The 20068-nt window shown below is 42.4% G+C and overlaps 1 protein-coding gene across 1 annotated transcript in view; it reads left to right on the top strand.

Annotated features, from left to right (window-relative positions):
- Positions 1-6822: 6822 nt before the first annotated feature.
- LOC308365546 (guanylate-binding protein 1-like) overlaps positions 6823-20068 on the top strand; it is a gene marked incomplete at its 3' end in the record, with an annotated part of 29964 nt that continues 16718 nt past the window's right edge. Inside the window, exons 1-6 of the mRNA XM_080839015.1 lie at positions 6823-6900; positions 12234-12488; positions 12915-12992; positions 13834-13883; positions 18402-18511; positions 18678-18862. Coding sequence (XP_080695141.1) covers positions 12236-12488; positions 12915-12992; positions 13834-13883; positions 18402-18511; positions 18678-18862 — 676 coding nt within the window. The 5' untranslated portion in view covers positions 6823-6900; positions 12234-12235. The remainder of the gene's footprint in view (positions 6901-12233; positions 12489-12914; positions 12993-13833; positions 13884-18401; positions 18512-18677; positions 18863-20068) is intronic.

Here is a 20068-nt window from a genome sequence, read left to right on the forward strand (position 1 = left end):
GCTGAAAATTGGCGATCTTTTTGGTGCTGACATATTGACGAAATTACTTATTATGTGATGAAGTCTTGAGCTGAGGTAATTATATCAGAGACAACAAAGTTAAATTCTTTGCAGCGGGAAAGTGAGTCATATGTAACAAATAATGTGTTTCAAAGAATTAGCTGGAACAAATTACTTTTATTGGGTAGGTAGATATAAGATAGCCAGTGACTTCAGGCGAACTCCGGCTCCCTCCGTGGTGGACACCATAAGCAGTAAAGAGTTTGGAACATCCTTTGTTGACTCGGAGCATTCTTTAATTTCTGTTGAAAATGCCTGTGATATAAAGCTTGATGGTGGATACTAAACGAGGGGAAATCTACTGTACGGAATATGTAGTTTCAGAACGAACGTCAAAGATCTTCAATGGAAAGACTTGTCGGTTGTGCCTCTGTTGGTGTCTCGTAAAACGTGAGTTTTATTAAAGCATAGCGTGTGTATTGTGTAGCTATTTCATTCCGAGATGGCATGGGAGTAAAATGCTCCGCTCTGCTGCTGGTATACAGACAGCCGGAAAGGTTAACAAACGGAATGAAATAGCTACACATTACACACGCTATGCCTTAATAAAACCCACGTTACTCACATACTGGTTAACACTGTTAGAGCGGGTGTATAAACTGTACCTGAAACTGTTGCCACTACATTCGTTTTAATATTTTGCACTCTCTATCTAACCACTCGTTCAGGTGTTTTCTTGCGTTGGTACAGCCAACTACTGCATGTAGTTCCCGAACCACTTTTCCTCGTTAAGTTTTCCATCCTTTATCACACTGTGTCTCTGCGTCGATATCGGAGATACCTAGCAAAATAAACCTGAGCCTGGGTGAAGGCTAAATAGCTTGCTAGCTATCATCACTCTATTCACGACTGTATCAATAGTATATCTAGGTTTTCTTTGGTGACTGTTGTCGGGTCTGTGGGTTGTGAACGTAAACAACTCGCTAGCTATTACTACTACTGTATCATGATATAAACCTTAATGTTGGTTTTCGATTTACATGATTTTTATGGCATTTAAGAGATATAAACCTTGATGGTGGTTTTCGATTAGCATGATTGTTATGGCATTTAAGAGAGCTTCTCCTATCTCAGGGTGTGTGACGTCACAATGGCTCAACCTTCCACCATGTTAGTCAATGAGAGAAAAAGGTGATGAAAAAGAGGAATAAAAAAGGAGTGGCAAGGAGTACCGCCACGAAAAGTCATAGCGGCTTGCACCGGATCGAGCCGGACATTTAGGTGTTTGAATGGCGTCTCTATCTCAAACGGGCGAGGAGTAGTTAGCTGCAAGAAAAACGGGGAGAATAAACTAGAATGCGTTTCGTGAACGAACTGCGAGAGTGTGCTTGCTCTGTTTTTCTCTCATGTTTGCTTGTTTATTGTGAAAGGGTCTAGTGTGTTCGTTGGCATAAAAAGTTAGTCTTCTCTTATAAGCCTAGTTAGTACTTCTGATTAGAGCTAGCAACCATGCATTGCAGATTAAGGGGTCCCCTATCAGTGTTCATTTTGGCAGCTATTTTAGATTCAGTCTTAAGACAAAAATGCATATTAGTTTTAGTCACATTTAGTCATAGTTATCCTTCTTAGTTTCAGTCTAGTTTTCGAAAACTGAGCACACTACAATACTATTACTAACCATTTCACATTTACAGACATAAACCTATAGACATGACACAAAACATCTTCCAAAGACTTTATTATCTCAGCTGCATTATTCAGTAGCACAAAGTAGCCTATTTCATTCATATTTACTTCATATAACCCTGCCATAGCGATACAACACCTTTTTGACAGCCTATATAGCCTAATTGCAAAATTAAATATATAAATAAATACTACACTGAAATAACGCAAACAAAGTGAATCTACAGTGAGCCAACGCTCGTCCACTGACAGTGTGGAAGAATGACAGCGACGCGAGCCAGGCTACATTCCAAGATTACGTTACTAGAAATGTCACTTTACATGAGCTTTGTTCATAAGCCATGCAGTCCATAAAATAGGAATACTCTGTGTACTAACAGTATAGTAAGACCGGTCATATGTTCAGAGAGCTTTCTAGCAACCAACAAGTTACAAGTAGGATAAACATCCTAGCGAAATCTGCATTGTCGACAGACCATCGTTTTGACTGGAGTTTTGATGTGCTTGCTAGCACCAAGTGGATTACCTCATCTACAATACATATGGGCTTGGACCCAAATCACTAGTAGGCCTACTTCACGATCTTCTATGGTTACCAGCAGATAAGGTAAATAATAATCGCCATATTTGCTTTAATGTTTTATAGAGTAAGAGGCTATGTGTAGGCTAACTATCTATTGAAAGACACTGACCGGCGCATCAACACAAACTAGGCTCTGTGAGTCAAATTAGCGTAGCTAATCAGAAATGTTGTAGATGCCAGAGTTGGCAACTATGGCTCAGATTTAGGTTGTTATCCATCAACATTCATTTTACAACTTACCTTAGTTTCGTTGTCATTCGACTCGAAAATCTCTGGCTCAATTTGGCAAAGCACTACTGCTCCCTTCAGGGTAAACATACGTGGACGTTTCGGTGCTGTCATTTTGCCAATCTGGCTGGCTGAGGTAATCGAGTGATTAGAGAAGGCTACAAAGTGGAATACTAAGCAGTTTGTAGCGGGAAATATTGAGAGTGAAATGTAACAAATTATACTGTATAATTACCAATGTCACAAATAGCTTAGCGGTAATATGAATAGCTTAAATGGGATGGCTACATTAGCCAGCTAGTTAGGAGAATCTCCGCTCTCTTTCTCTTATACCATCCTGTTCTGCAGCGAAGGCACATCACGTAATAACGTTATCATTTCTCAAAATAGTTAAATACAAATATATAGCTTTTAAGATAAAAATATGTTCAATAAGGCTTAAAGAATTAAATCAGGTGTGTAGATGAAGTTCAGCAACAGCATTTCTAGTGTTTATATCCATGATTGTATGCTGGTCGTCGCTGGCCGTCAACGGCCGTTACAGAGCTTCGCCTTAGTGGGTGACGTCACAATGGCTCAACCTTCCACCATGTTAGTCAATGAGAGAAAAAGGTGATGAAAAAGAGGAATAAAAAAGGAGTGGCAAGGAGTACCGCCACGAAAAGTCATAGCGGCTTGCACCGGATCGAGCTGGACATTTCGGTGTTTGAATGGCGTCTCTATCTCAAGCGGGCGAGGAGTAGTTAGCTGCAAGAAAAACGGGGAGAATAAATAAATAAAGAAAACTTGACGATAACAATACTGTGCTTCCCTTCGGGCAAGCACACTAATAATTATTATAATTATTTGTCCCTCTAAATCCCGCGTTGTTAGTCCTGTTTCTCGGGCGCCGTACTGAAAGTCCTCCACCTATCCCTGCTCCCAACACTTTTGATTGAGGTCAGTGCAGTTAGATTTTCTTCAAGTGTACAGAGCAGAGAAAAGGAAAACATTCTGAACAGTGTTGGCCAGGACAAGGATTAAAAAAACGCCAGCTTTAGACAGTACTGGTGTTATGAGTGATGTGGTTGAGGATGTGAACTGTGAAATCTGTCTTTTCAGAGGGACGACGGGTGGTGGTATGGTCTCTTGAATGGGAAGGCTGGTTGGTTTCCCTCCAACTATGTGAAGGAAATAGAGGAAGGTAAGAAACTGAACCTAGTACAGACGCACTGAGCCAAGAAACCATTTACTACATAAAGTCATTAGAGATGCTCCAGGGCTGCATTGCCATTACCACACACATTACATTTTATAACTTTTTGTATCTCTGAATATACAAACAAATGTGTTTTAGTGGAATCTTACAATGCAGTTTTCCACTGATAACTCACATACAGCAAACACACACACACACACACACACACACACACACACATGTTTAGTGAGCTAGTGTGGAGCTGTGTAACCCATATTTCTGGAGAACTTCCACTAGTTCAGTGAAAAAGTTCAGTGCCAGTAGAGAGCTTCACAATCCACAGAGACATGTGTGAAGCCAGCAGTTGAGCGCTACGTGTCTAAACATCTTGGGCAGAAAATCACAGAGGAAATTATTAGGGGAGATGGGGGAGTGACCTTCAAGCGAGGCTCTTCCAGGAAGCACACAAGGAATTCAATGTCCGCAACGATCCACAGAATCGTCTGATGGAGTCTAAACCAGGGCTTTGAACCAGAATTTTTTCCCAATTGGTTCGTTCCGAACAGAAACACTATTTTAACGTTTCCGGTTTTCGTTTCAACCCTAAAATTGACGTTCCTGAACCGGTTAGAACAAAAAAAATAAGTTCCTGAACCGGTTAATAGCGTTCCATGTCAGCTGCGGGAGATACAAATAAGTAGGCTGATCATTAGGACTTTAAAATAATCTTATATGTCTCTATCCTGTCATAAAAAAGCACTATAGGCTACATTATGTAAGTGGCATAACTGTAATTCTGACATCTTGTAAGTATTATACATGAGTTAAGACAAGGAAAATGTATGCTATGTTGTTTATTGGGCAAACAAAACATAACATTATTTGGCCAAACCTCGTCAGGGCCCAATCAGTGCATTTTTGTCAACAGAGACAATACAAATATTACAAAACTACAATGGTATCTACATACATCCCTCAATGTTGCATTTGGATTTGTTAGTCGCGGGGTAAAATGAATAATGCTGCCGCATAGGATTCTCGCAATGTCTTCCCATCTGAACAAAATATTTAAAATGCCAAATATGAGAACTACCGTATTAGCCTACGTTTTAAATAAAGACTTAGCAAACTAGGGTAGGTTTTGCTGGGCAATAGCCAGGTAGTCTCCTGCCAATGCTAACTGTCCAACTTAGCTTTAATTTCATTAACTTGACCCTGCAGATTTTCACAACAATGCATTGGAAATGCGTAGCCCATCTTAAAAGATAGAATTCCTATTTAAAAACAAACATGTGTGAGATACTTGGTACAATATTTACCTCTTCTTAAGATTGAGTTTGAGAGACTGGTGGCTAGCTTGTGCATAGATTTGATCCGATAAGGCTACTAGCTGGCGGTGTGTGGCAAGTTTCTTTATCTAAGTGAACGACTGGAAGTGAACATCACCAATCATATTGCATTTAGGAATCTTGTGAAAGAACGGAAAAATAACGTTGTTAACCAGTTACCATTATTTTAGGTAAACGATTCTGATCCGGAACATACATTTTTTAAAAGTTTCTGGTTTCGTTTCTGTTCCTAGCAAAACATCAAAAGTTTCTGGTTTTCGTTTTCGTTCTGTGAACCGGTTCAAAGCCTTGGTCTAAACCCATATTAGAATAAATATAATGAATTAATGTTTTTTTTTGCCTTTTTTCTAGAGCCAAAGAAGCGTCTGTGTATGGCTCTATATGAACATGTACCTAAGAAAAAGGATGAGCTGGAGTTAAAACTGGGAGACATCATTGAGGTCAAAGGAAAGGTGATTCATTTAAATGTTCCTTGTTTAACTAACTGAAATGACCTTTGCGTTTGTGGTTGTGTTCTTATCACATTTAGACTTGAGTACCTGCAGATACAGCTTAAATAAAATATAATGAAATTAGATTGTAATGTATTGTTCTGTAACAATGTAATGTTGGTCATTTATTGTAATTGTATTGCCTGTACTGTCAGGGCCGGTGAGGCTAGGTAAAAGTAACGAACTCAAATGCAGACTCAGGAGCAGCAGGACAGTGCAGGTGTTCTTTAATGTGCACAAACCCTCAGCTTCTTGTTATAACTGACTGCCAACAAATCCTAAACACAGTGTGATCTGAATATTCTAGTCATTTGTCTATCAACACTCTGTATGTTTATTTGTCCACAGCCCTCTGAGATCAATAGTGACCATATCAGTATACTTTTAGATATAGTCATACAAATTATTATAATTATTTGTCGCTCTAAATCCGGTGTTGTTAGTCCTGTTTCTCGGGCGCCGTACTGAAAGTCCTCCACCTATCCCTGCTCCCAACACTTTTGATTGAGGTCAGTGCAGTTAGATTTTCTTCAAGTGTACAGAGCAGAGAAAAGGGAAACATTCTGAACAGTGTTAGCCAGGACAAGGATTAAAAAAACGCCAGCTCTAGACAGTACTGGTGTTATGAGTTTCTCGGCCCACTTGTACTTAAAGTCCTTTACCTATCCCTGATCACAGCACTTCTGATTGAGGTCAGTGAAGTTAGAATGCACTAGACCAGTGTTTCCCAAACTTTGTACAGTCCTGTACCCCTTCAGACATTCAATTTCCAGCTGCAAACTCTTTTTAACCATTTATCAATTTTCGTGCAGCAACCGGAATGAGCTCCTGCTTCTCTACACATGGCATAAGCGAGTGGAATTTAGACGAGGGAGCTAACAGTTTTTCTTATGTTTTGACTTTCTCACCCTTTAGCTATTTTTGGCAGTGTAATTATTTTGCTGAACACTACAATGTATACATGAGTGTATTTTTGGAATTGCGATTGGGATATTCAGACTATATTCAGACTAATCATGTCTATGTATAGGTCAGTTTGAAAATGTAATGGGCTGTTTAATTTTGAAAATGCAAATCACATTTTTACGTCCCTTTGCGTACCCCAGTTTGGGAAACCCTGCACTAGACTGACTAAATCAGGTGTATTCATATAATGAGATGTACAACTGATGAGTTTATTCAAATGTACAGAGCAGATAAAAGGAAAGCTTTCTGAACCTGTTGGCCAGGACCAGGATTAAAAAGGCCAACTCTAGACAGTAGTGGTATTATGAGTGATGTGGATGTGAAATCTGTCTTTTCAGAGGGACAACGGGTGGTGGTATGGTACCTTGAATGGGAAGTCTGGTGTCTTCCCCCCAAACTATGTGAAGGGAATAAAGGAAGGTAAGAAACTGAACCTAGTACAGACGCACTGAGCCAAGAAACCATTTACTACATAAAGTCATTAGAGATGCTCCAGGCCTGCATTGCCATTACCACACACATTACATTTTATAACTTTTTGGAACTCTGAATATACAAAAAAAAATTTAGTTGAATCTTACAATGCAAATGGAAATGATTAGGGGAGATGGGGGAGTGACCTTCAACACACAGCCTTGCTTCCTTTTTGACCTTTTAAAACAGCTAATCCATGATCACTCGTTTTTGAAGTACAAGGCGTAAACAAGATAATTTGGAACATTTTTGAAAAACTGGATAAATCCAACATGCACCGATGTGTGAGAAGACGTGACATGTGAATGAATGGGGATATTATTCAATGTGATCGCTAAATAAATCAACATGTCTAAATGAGTTAAAACACACACTTCATCAGTTTGAGATTATGGGCCCTATTTTAACGATCAGAAACGCAAGAAGGACAGCGCCAAACGCAAGTAGCTGTGTGGGCGGCTCTATTGCGCATTTGCTATTATAATGGCGGAAAAAACACAATTGTGCCCGGCGCAAATGTCAAATGGGTTGGTCCAAAGGAGGTTACTCAGCCATAGGTGTGGTTTGGGCGTAATATGCAATAAACCAATCAGAGCGTCATCTCACATTCCCTTTAAGAACGAGGACCGCATATTCCATAGCGGCTTGTTATTATAATGGCGGAATTACCTGGAGGAAGACCGTGAGGCCACCAGAACGGTTGTTACCAGAAACAATCACGGCAATATTTTCCCATGCTTGTTTGGAGAAATGTTTCTACTTTTCATTTCTCGTTTGAATTTTTTCAGTTACTAGCATTCGTTTTTTGGTGGCAACATATTTGAAATAAAAGTCACAAAAACATACTTTCCGATGTTTTGGCTTCACTCTCACTGAATCACTAGGTTATGTATGCATGGTAATAATATTGCACCCATTGGCACATGCAGTTCAACCTCACGTCTTCTAAAGTCCTCTAATCTATCCTCATTTATGTCATTGACACATCCATGATTCATGGCAATGTTGTGTAAAACACTGGGGGGGCACGTATGTGAATATGGGTGCAGTCTACAGCGCCAAGGACGCCAGGGAACCCAGACCTTTCCCAGAACGCCTGCTTAGCCCTCTCTTGGCTGTCGGGTGTTACGGGAAATTTTATGAATTCCCCAGCATGTGTATGCTTATTTTTAAAATATCTTGGATATGGATATCACAATGATTTCCTCATGTGGTAAATACTTTATTTTCCTTGTAATTATATATGGCTTGCCAAAAAAGTTGTGTAAATCTCTCGTGTAGACGAGAGAAGTAAAGTGTAGCCTACTGTGCGGCCAAGCACGCGTCCTTAAAATAGCGTCTGAATACGCGCTACAGACTCTACACAATGCGCCTCTGACATTAGACTAGGTTTTTTCTGGTCAACGGCGCAGTGTTATTTTGAAACTGCAAAATACCACTTGCGCCTGAAAAACGCCTTCTCTGTTCCGCCCCGCCCATGTCATTCGACACGCGCCTCTGGAGGGAAAATCCCGCTGTGTGCCAGGTGCAAGATAGGAATGATACATGCGTCGGTGACAATGTCAATTGCGCTGGGTGCAAGATAGGGCCCTATGTGTTAGTTCATCAGAATGACCAACTTGATTATTCTGGTCTTTATTGTCTTTAAGAAGTTGGATAATGAAATGTGTTTCTCTTCAGTACTCTTGGGGGATTTTGAGAAAATTGTTAACTTGGTTCACACACTGAAAATACATACACACACTTGCTCGTGATTGGACATGCTCCTGATGACGTAGCACATTCACCACACAACCTTCTGATACCGAATATCACGTCGGGCCATCACCACTGTAAAGACAGAATTTTCCTATACCAATAGGGGAATAGGCGTCTTGGAATGTTTGGGTGGATGCGTCTCTGTCCTTTCTTTGCTGAAAACGTAACAGCAACATTTTTATTTCAATCATATTTAATATGACTCCACGTTCTGGTCTGACTCCACTTTATTAGGAATTCCGCCTTAACTCCTAGCTTTTAATGTATTTATTTATACTGGGTTTTGTAGGCTGATCTCCAACTCTTTATTTTGTACACCTACCTTCTGAATTCCTCCCTTACTTTTATGAACCGTTTTGTCTTAGAATAGTGTCACTTAGGATAATGGCACGCCCGATTGACATATCCACGACACAGGCAGAAACTATTCTGGGTCTAACTCAAAGGTCTTACAGTGCCGTTACGGGGCTTTGCAGCTTGTTAGTCGACTTGGTTCAGGGACGGGCATCCGGCTGCAATACGATTCCGAATAACCATTCGATCCAGTGCAGAGGCTAGTCGGCGAACCACCACTAAATAATACAATTAACAGTACCCTGTAGCATGTCTAGCCCAGTTGAGATAGCCAGTTGCCTCAAAGTGTTACGCTTGAGGCCACTGTGGGTCTGAAGCCACCTCTAGCCCGTCATCTGTGGTAACACAGTAACCTAAGAGTACTTCTCAAGTTAAGCAGAGGCCATAGTGGGTCAGAATTTTATAATTTATCATGTCAGGTACAAGTTACTTATACAGTAAATTCAATCAAGTCATAAATTAAGAATATAAGTTTAAAATTAAGTCTAAAACACTATGTGATGTATTTAAATCATGACTTACGGAGACTCTGTTGTGCCGTAGTTTCTCAGCTTAATCAGATGCATGCTGGGACACCTGTATTCATGATTGACCGAAGTAAAGAACGTGTTTTTGGAAGCAAATGGCTGACCGTCTACTGCGTGATTATTTAGAGAAACACGCCACACACTACATGAAAGAATACTCCTGGTTCTATGCATACCTTCCCCTTAAATAGATATTGTATTGCGCCATTTATAATTGTGTGTGTGTGATTGGCTAGATAAGAAAGTTTCTCAAGATGAGAATCACCCATTAACAACCGAAACCTGGAGAGAGTTTCACCCACAGTTGGGGTGGACCCTCTCCAAACAGAGGCACCTTTGACCTCTCACAGAGACCAGAATGATCATGTCTCTGATATCTATGTTTTAATTAATATATACAGCTGTAGAACTGAGACCATTCTCCCACTCAGTTTGAGACCATTAAAATGATAAACATCATACAGAAATCATTTTCCAATATAACATTTTAGTTTGACACCTTTATACTTATTCCTCTGTCCCTAATTTCACCTCAGCATGGGAAAATACACAGAGGCAAGCAGGGAAAGAGGTCTGAGATAAGAGTCTCTACGGGGGAGTTATAAACTAGCACCCAACCCCCAACAGATGAGTTAATCAACCAGAGTAGATTGTGACAGAGAATTCCAGAGAACAAAGGGTCCATTCCTGGGTTTTTCCATCAGAAATCCATCCCTGCCTTACATGGTAAAGTTTGGTAGTGACATGATTATTTCGGTAGTGACAAAATGGAATGGTAAGTCGTTAAATCCTATCATTTTAAAATAAATGTGTTGTGTGGATTAAATAGTTAACATGTAGATAATGCTGGAATTAGAAAAGTGGAGCAGAGCTCAACAGGCTCAAGCACCACAGATCTCGGAAAGAAAAAGAAGCTTTTCTACACATTGACTATGCAGAAAACTGGCAGTGCTAATATGCAAAGGAGTCCATTTTGCAGCATCCGACAGGCAGATTACACTGCACAATGCAGTTGTTTACACCACAGATTGTACACTGACATTCTGTGCCTTGTCACCTTTCATGAAGCATGATCCTCCTGCCCATCTGGGCTCAGCTTCTACCAGTTCTTCAATTCCTGAAGGATCTGAATTTCCTGAAGGATCTGAAGTATATATTATATAATTTGTAAAGTCCTTGTTGCTTGATGCAGCTGCTTGTTCTCGTGTTCATTTATCCTCAGGATATTTGCTGTTCTTGAGGCCAGACACTTACAACTTGTACATGTGTGTGTGTGTGTGTGTGTGTGTGTGTGTGCGTGCATGTGTGCATGTGTGTGTGTGTGCATGTGTGTGTGTGTGTGTGTGGCTGTGTGTCAGAGATGGCACCAGTGTCCATGCAGGCAGGGCCGCTGACAGGTTTGGCAGGGCCCGGGACAAAATTCTCTCAATGGCCCCCCCCCCCCAAAAAAATCTAAAAATCTAAGGTTTTTTTTTTGTTCCCAAAATTGTCAAACGCCGAAACACAACCACATAATTCTCTTGTGCAGCTCCCAAACACATGACGTCGGGATGACAAGCCCATTCATTACGGATAAACCAAAAGGATTATTTACAACTTTAATTGGATAGGCTATGGATATGGACTGAGTGAAGTTATGGCTTTCAGAATCATACCACAATAAAACTCACGCTATTGTATTCACTTAGAGCTCATTAACTGCACATTTCATCTACCATTTTTCACTTGACCAAGGGGAATCATGTCAAGGCTACTTTTATTTATCGCCAGACCCGCGTGTATGTCCGCTGAACTTCCAGAGAATGTTTGGGGAACAAGGCGGAGCCCATTCATCTGGCGAGTTTCAAGTTAACGGCAATCAGAAACTAAGTTACAGGTACCCCAAAACGTCACGTTTATAACCCATTCGTTACATCCAACTCTATCTAAATGGCAATTTCACATGTTGCCATGCCACTGGTTTATTTTAAACCATGAGCCGCGTTACACTGGCTGTAATTCAGCTGACGGGATGATTCTCAAATCAATTCAGCCTGATTGGAGTGCGCAGCGCGTGCCTGCCTGAAACATTTGATTTGGACATGGGCCTATTTTGCGGGGTAATGTGCATATTCTAAGATTCAATTAGATATAGGCGTATGAAACACAGTGTAATAAAGCCGTTGTGGTTATCAAATTATTCAATGCCCCCTGTCTGTCTGATATTGATCTCTGTGTGACTTGCTCATGTGGTGCTGCGCTAATATGTTTGACACGCCGCCTGTCCCTGTGTTACTTGACGACGGGACTAAGTTGGCCGTGTCTTACCTGGCTCTGCTGCACAGCTGCCTTTACTGGTACCTGCAGCATCACCTGAGTCTTTTCTGAAATATTTATAAAGAGATCCCCTCAGGCTTTCCGCTTCTTCCTCTCGACTCGCGCACTGACCACTAATGGAATGATGTCGTCTTTTTTCTTCTCCAAAGACCAAACCATTTTGGCATAGGGGTGATAGGGGGTTATTGGCCGTTTTTTCAAGGGCAATGAAGGCAAACAATCTAGGAGTCATTAATTGAATGCAAATAAAGCACTTTTCTTCTCTAAATCAACACATTTTGAAGTATACATACAATAATTAATCCCAACTTCATGGGGGTCCAGTTATGGGCCCCCCCCATTCCAGGGCCAGTCCAGGGCCCGGGACAACGTACCCGTTTGTCCCCCCCTGTCGGTGGGCCTGCATGCAGGCCCCGGTGTGTCTGATTGATAATGGGACAGACGGGCGCATGAGTGTACAGCAGGGGGCGCTGCAGATCCTGGAGCAGATTCAGGAGCCGGTGGTGGTGGTGGCTGTGGTGGGGCTCTACCGCACGGGGAAGTCCTACCTCATGAACCGGCTGGCCGGGAAACAAAAAGGTCAGATCACAGGGGGGAAAGGCATCAGACAAACCAGTGTGTGTGATTGGTGAAGATATGATCAGGAGGTAAACCAGTGTGTGTGATTGGTGGAGATATGATGGGTGGGTAAACCAGTGTGTGTGATTGGTGGAGACATGATGAGTGGGTAAACCAGTGTGTGTGTGATTGGTGGAGATATGATGGGCGGGTAAACCAGTGTGTGTGATTGGTGGAGACATGATGGGTGGGTAAACCAGTGTGTGTGATTGGTGGAGGTATGATAGGTGGCTAAACCATTGTGTGTGATTGGTGGAGACATGATGGGTGGGTAAACCAGTGTGTGTGATTGGTGGATACATGTTTAGGGGTGTGTCATTAAGCACAGGTTTGCAGCACATCTCATCGTCTCTTAATGATGTTCCACTTGACCTCTTGACCTCTCAGGGTTTGCCCTAGGCAGCATCATTGAGTCCAAAACCAAAGGAATCTGGATGTGGTGTGTACCTCACCCCTCTAAACCAGGTGTGTATGTTCACGCACACGCACACACACACACATACTGTCACGTCAGAGCCCGGACCTGCACCAGCCACGCCCACCTCAGCACTCTCTCGCTCACACTCACCGGTGTATTGATCACTCGCACCTGCACTCTCACTCACCTGCACTACATTTAGGTTCACGAGGACTAATCACATACACCTGTCACAGTCCCTTCTTATACTCCACTCACAATGCCCTCGGTGTCTGGTATCGCACATCGTAGGTTATCACACGTCTCAGCTCGTCTTGCATTCTTGTAAGATTCTCTGTCTCTGCTTGCTCTTGCCTTGCTTGTTCTCCGTTCTGTTTTGCTAGTGTGTAGTTAAGTTGATGTGTCCGAGTTAGACTTGTGTTTTGTTTACCCTCCTGGTTTTTGTTAGATCGCCCTTTTACTTTCAGAGCTTGGCTCTTTGTTTTGATTTCGTGTTCTTGTGAACCCGTGCCTTATTTATAGCAGTGCTGCGAGCCTGCGCCCCTCCTGGGCTGGACTACTACCGAGGAGTGAACGCGCCCTGTTAAGCGTTCGGCATCCGAGTGTATCTGTGCTGCATATCCATTCGCAAAATAAACAGTCATTCTCGTAACCTCTGTGGTCTCGTCAAGTGTTCCGTGACACATACACACACTCACACACAAGAACAACAACCTACGCTTACATACACACACACACATACAAACTCTCTCACACACACACACACACACACAAAAACACACACACTCACTCATACACACACACATAAACACACTCAACAACAATACCATCTATACACACACATATGCACATGCATGTTAAAGTGATGTGTGTTTTTTTTTTACACAGGACACACTCTGGTTCTGTTGGACACAGAAGGACTAGGAGACATTGAGAAGGTGTGTGTGAGTGTGTGTGTGTGTCTCTGTGTGTTTGTGTTTGTGTCTGTGTCTGTGTCTGTGTCTCTGTCTCTGTCTGAGTTTGCCTGTGTGTGTGTGTGTGTGTGTTTGTGTGTTTGTGTGTGTGTGTGTGTGTGTGTGTGTGTGTGTGGGGGGGGGTGTCTGTGCTTTTGTTTGTTTGACTCAACATAGTGTGACAATAATGTAAACATAGCATTGTGGCTGCAATGTCTTTACCTGGAGAGGCTGCAGGTGAGAACGCAGGTCTGAATTAGCCTCCACTCACTCATTGCTGAACAAAACTATAAATACGTGCAGTGGCAGTCTATTTTAGCTTAATAATAATTATAATTATTATAATAATTATAATATTAATAATAAAGAACTGTATTTGTATAGCACCTTTCATACAAAACAATGCAGTAACAGCAAATACATTATGTGGAGAGAATTGACATGCACAGTGATCCACATAAATATAGACATAAACATAAAACATCAACATACAAACTGGTATAAAGTGCACAAACATAAATAGACAAATAAATTAAGTTAACATAAAAACATACATAAAGAGGGACACAGGGATTGAGTGCAGAGATAAAATACATATAGACAGAAACTGAAATAGAACTGCAGAGGTATAGTTTTTCTATTCCCTTCATATCACATTATATTGTTGTATCTAGTGCAGACGTTTTTAACTTTCTTTTAACAATGTTTAGCCTGCTAGCCTCCCTGATATCTAAAGGCAGTGTGTCATAGCTTTGAGACATAATTTACAAAGGCTACATCCCGGATTTTCTCATGGCTGTTGCTGGAAACCTCCAATCATTTGATGATGGGCAAGTATTTGACAAGGGAGTTTGCAATGTAACTTGGTCCCAGGCCCTTGAGGGCTTTGTTTATAAGGAGAAGGAGCTTAAAATCAATTCAAAATGTTACTGGAAGCCAGTGCAGAGCAGCTAAAGCTGGACTAATGTGCTCTCTCCACTTGGTTCTTTTTAACGGCCGAGCTGCAGAGTTTTGAATGAGCTGAAGTCTTTCAGTTGTTTTTTCTTCGGTAGGCCAGTTAGAATTGCATTACAGTAAAAGAGCCGGCTTGAGCTAAAGGCATGAATCAGTTTTTAGGCATTCATTTGATTTATAAGGAGCCGGTGGTGGTGGTGGCTAAAGTATGTTTCTAAGGTTTACATTTTTTGTTTTTTTGACCTTGTCAACGTGGGACTTTAAGCTTAGATCTAAATCAAGGATTACAGCAAGGATTACAGCAAGTAACCTCAGATTTAATCCAGGAAGATGATTTCCTCATATTATTTAATAGCATTTCTCTTTTTAGGGCAGAATGTATTGCACTCCACCAGTGTCCTTGTTGAAAATAGCTCCTGCCAGCAGTGTTAGTTTGGGAAAGCTAAGCTATCAGGAGCTATTAGCATGGTTAATATGGGAAAGCTAAGCTAGCAGGAGCTATTATCAGGGTTGGTATGGGAAAGCTAAGCTAGCAGGAGCTATTATCAGGGTTAATATAAGAAAGCTAAGCTACCAGGAGCTATTATCAGGGTTAGTATGGGAAATTAAACCTTCAGTACCTACTATCATAGCAACATTCGTTTTGGCTCACTACAAAAGTCTGCATCAAGGACAACAATCTAATATATCCTTAACAGTAGGCTGTGTGTGTGTGTGTGTGTGTGTGTGTGTGTGTGTGTGTGTGTGTGTGTGTGTGTGTGTGTGTGTGTAACGTAGTAGCTAGCTACAAATTTTGTTAAGCCGCATCTGTTAACCTTTCGTGCAAATGCACTTATCCATACTAACACTTCATACCTAACCTAGCAGTGACTCATGCTGTCATAGCTATATTTAACTAGCCTGGATACCAGCCCAAACCCCGCCCACAAACATTTTTGTCAGGGAGATTTGGTCTGGCTCTGGGCTAATTGGGAGAGAGTTTCATCGGTAGGATGAAACCGGACCAATCAAATTGTCAGGGCGGGCTTTATACGTTGATGGACAGATACCAACGCTTGAGTTGAATTAACCGGTAGATTCGAACTCCGACCAAGATGGCCGCGTCTCGGGTGCTTAGTGGGGAATATTTTATGTGAATTAAGCTATCTACACGACTTTTTAATGTCTACATTGACTCGGTTAGTTGTGCATGTGCAACACGAATGTTGCAGAGTATTTTTTGTCTTAACTAAAGCTCTCTAGACCATTATTGTTAGATCATTGCTAACGTGTACACAAAAAACCCATTGAAACTAACTGTAGCTTGTAGCCTTAATGCTAATTAATTAACGTGAGCAGGCATATCTCAACAGACATTGACAGCGCATTCATTTTGAAAGAGGAACAGAGAAACGCGATCAAGGCATTTGTCGATTGAAAAGATGTTTTTGCCGTCCTTCCTACGGGATCAGGTAAAAGTTTAATCTATCAGATGGTAATAGGCTACTACGTTGCTCTGATTGGTTCTAGGTATCCAATTCAGCGAATAGGCATTTTCTTTCCTGGTTCGTTGAAACACGCCCCATAATCACAGCCCAAAAGTTCGGTATCAGACTCATATTCTGAATAGAATCATGAGTATGACATCGTCAGGCTAATATTTAACAAAATCAGCAATGAAAACTCAAAATATAATGAACTAAAAATCAGAAACAACTTTTACCACTGAAAAATGCTCTCTTTGTGTATGTGTTTCTTTGTGTGCTTGTGTCTATTTGTGTGTAAGTGTCTCTGGGCCCTATCTTGCCGATCAGAAACGCAAGTAGGACGGCGCCAAACGCAAGTAGCTGTGTGGGCGGCTCTATGGCACAGTTGCTATTTTAACGGCGGAAAAAAAACACTTGCGTCCAGCGCAAGTGTCAAAAGGGTTGGTCCAAAGGAGGTTACTCAGCCATAGGTGTGGTTTGGGCGTAATATGCAATAAACCAATCAGAGCGTCATCTCACATTCCCTTTAAGAGCGAGGAGCGCATATTCCGTAGCGGCTTGTTATTATAATGGCGGAATTACCGGGAGGAAGACCGTGAGGCCACCAGAACGTGTGTTACCAGAAACAATCACGGCAATATTTTCCCATGCTTGTTTGGAGAAATGTTTCTACTTTTCATTTCTCGTTTGTATTTTTTCAGTTACTAGCATTCGTTTTTTGGTGGCAACATAATTGAAATAAAAGTCACAAAAACATACTTTCCGATGTTTTGGGTTCATCCTCTCTGAATCACTAGGTTATGTATGCATGGTAATAATATTGCACCCATCGGCACATGCAGTTCAACCTCACGTCTTCTAAAGTCCTCTAATCTATCCTCATTTACACATCCATGATTCATGGCAATGTTGTGTAAAACACTAGGGGGGCACGTATGTGAATATGGGTGCAGTCTATAGCGCCAAGGACGCCAGGGAACCCATACTTCTCCCAGAACGCCTGCTTAGCCCGCTCTTGGCTGTCGGGTGTTACGGGAAATGTTATGAATTCCCCATTATGTCGGACTAGACCTGACGTAACTGCATGTATAGCCGAACTTATTGTAGACTGTGATAGGGATATTGTGCGTCTGTCCCCAGCTCATCTGCCAGGAGATGGCAGACATCAGAACCGCCATTACAATTAACCTGAATCATTTGGGTCATTGTGTACGCTAGATGTATGCCTATTTTTAAAATATCTTGGATATGGATATCACAACGATTTCCTCATGTGGTAAATACTTTATTTTCCTTGTAATTATATATGGCTTGCCAAACAATTGGTGTAAATCTCTCGTGAAGACGACAGAAGTAAAGTGTAGCCTATAGGTCCTATACTGTGCGGGCAAGCACATGCGCCCTTAAAATAGCGTTCTGAATACGCGTTACAGACTTTAGACATTGCGCCTCTGACATTAGACCAGCTTTTTGTGGTCAATGGCGCACGGCGCACGGCGTTGTTTTGAAACTGCAAAATACCACTTGCGCCAGAGAAACGCCTTCTCTGTTCCGCCCCCGCCCATGTCGACGCAAGTTCATTTCGAAGCGCGCCTCTGGAGGGAAAATCGCGCTGTGCGCCGGGTGCAAGATAGGAATGATACATGCGTCGGTGACAATGTCAATTGCGCTGGGTGCAAGATAGGGCCCTCTGTGTCTCTGTGTGTTTGTGTTTCTTTGTGTGTTTGTGACTCTTTGTGTGTAAGTGTCTCTGTGTGTTTGTGACTCTTTGTGTGTAAGTGTCTCTGTGTGTTTGTGTCTCTTTGTGTGTTTGTGACTCTTTGTGTGTAAGTGTCTCTGTGTGCATGTGTCTCTTTGTGTGTAAGTGTCTTTTTGTGTTTGTGACTCTTTGTGTGTAAGTGTCTCTGTGTGTATGTGTCTCTTTGTGTGTAAGTGTCTTTTTGTGTTTGTGTCTCTTTGTGTGTTTGTGTCTCTTTTGTGTATGTGTCTCTTTGTGTGTGTCTGTGTGTGTGTTTACGTTAAGGGAAGTTTGAACATTATTCCCAGCATGCTCTCTGATATGTGATGATAATGTGGTTGCCAGGGCGATGAGAAACACGACACCTGGATCTTCTGTCTGGCTGTTTTACTCAGCAGCACTCTGGTCTACAACAGCTTGGGCACCATCGACAACAATGCCCTGGAGAAACTGCAGTATCCTTTCACACACACACACACACACACACACACACAACCACACAGAGACAGACAGACAGACAGACAGACAGACAGACACACACACACACACACACACATTCAAGATTTTGTAATGCATTACATGTGAAATAGGTTACATTCTCCTGAACAGCGCCCCCAACAGCTACGTGACGGAACTGACAGAGCACATCAAGGGGAAGCAGAGTGAGCATGACAAGACTACGGAGCTGATGCGGGTCTTCCCCTCTTTAGTGTGGACGGTCAGAGACTTCACCCTGGAGCTGGAGCTGAAGGGCAAACCCATCACTGCTGATGAGTACCTGGAGAACGCCCTGAAGCTGAAATCAGGTCACACACACACACACACACACACACACACACACACACACACACACACACACACACACTAACAGGTTGCAGGTTGGGCAGTGCAGTAACTGAGGAATCAGGTCACAACTGGCAGTAAAAGAGGGTTTTTAATAAAGTTTGTCACTCAAAACAGGTACAACTCAGAGGTTTCCATAAACTCAGGCAAAGGATCCTTCAACACAACTTAAAAGTCCAAAACACAAAATGTTCTTGTTCCCTCTTCTTGCAGGGTTTTCCTAATAAACATAAACTTAAACTACTTTCCTTGAAGTCGGTTGCCAGTGGGTCTGTCCAGGCGGTTTCCGGCTTGGGGCTATCCTTCCCCCTTCCGGTTGTGGCCTAGTAAGCGCTTCACTAAGCGCTTCCATGCACGCTCCCAACGCACATCAGGTGCGCTCTGCTCTCTCTGGCTCTCTTCCACACAACAGGCACCACCTGCCTTATCTGCTCCTGCAATTAGGTGCCTTAAGCACCTACACCTGGGGGCCTGCTGCATTCTGGGACCTGTAGTCATTGGACCGGCGGCCATCTTGTGGTGTGGCAGCCAGTCCTCCCGGGAAATGCCACACCCCACTATAAGCTGGCCCACCGTGATGCCACACATCCTTCTCCCCGAACCTGACGCCCTCGGCAGGATAAAATCAGTCCAAAAGGCATCACAGTGGGACAGGTCATCTGCTTCTCCAATGCGCCATCCTGGCCTGTGAACGACAGAGACATTAAACAGATGGTGGTTTAGAACCCATCTACTCACCCTGCTGTTTGTCTCTTTTTCACCCTGTTTCTTATTCTTCTCCTTTGGTGCACTGTCCTCTGGGTCATCTGCCTCGACCCCGTTGTGGTCTTCCCCCAACTCTTCTTGAGCAGGGGCTGCCTCGGCAGCAGACTGGGCTTGAGCTTCCTTGTTAGCTGGTGTGACTTCTTCCGAGTCATCAGAGTCCCCTTCACCTGCTTCGCTCTTATCAGGATTATCTTCATCCTCAAGCTCTTCCTTAGCATCTTCATCATCAACCTCTTTATCACCATCACCCACGTCGTCTTCATCACCGTCGTCTTCAACCTCGTCATCACCTTTGTCTTCATCATCTCCATCATCACCTTCTTCCTCACTGACATCACGGTCCTCATAGACATCATCTTCGTTGACATCTAGGACCACCTGCGCTTTGAACGCCTCTGCTGGAC

The sequence above is a fragment of the Sprattus sprattus genome, assembly GCF_963457725.1.
Source record: "Sprattus sprattus genome assembly, chromosome: 5".
In the NCBI taxonomy this organism is placed as follows: domain Eukaryota; kingdom Metazoa; phylum Chordata; class Actinopteri; order Clupeiformes; family Clupeidae; genus Sprattus; species Sprattus sprattus.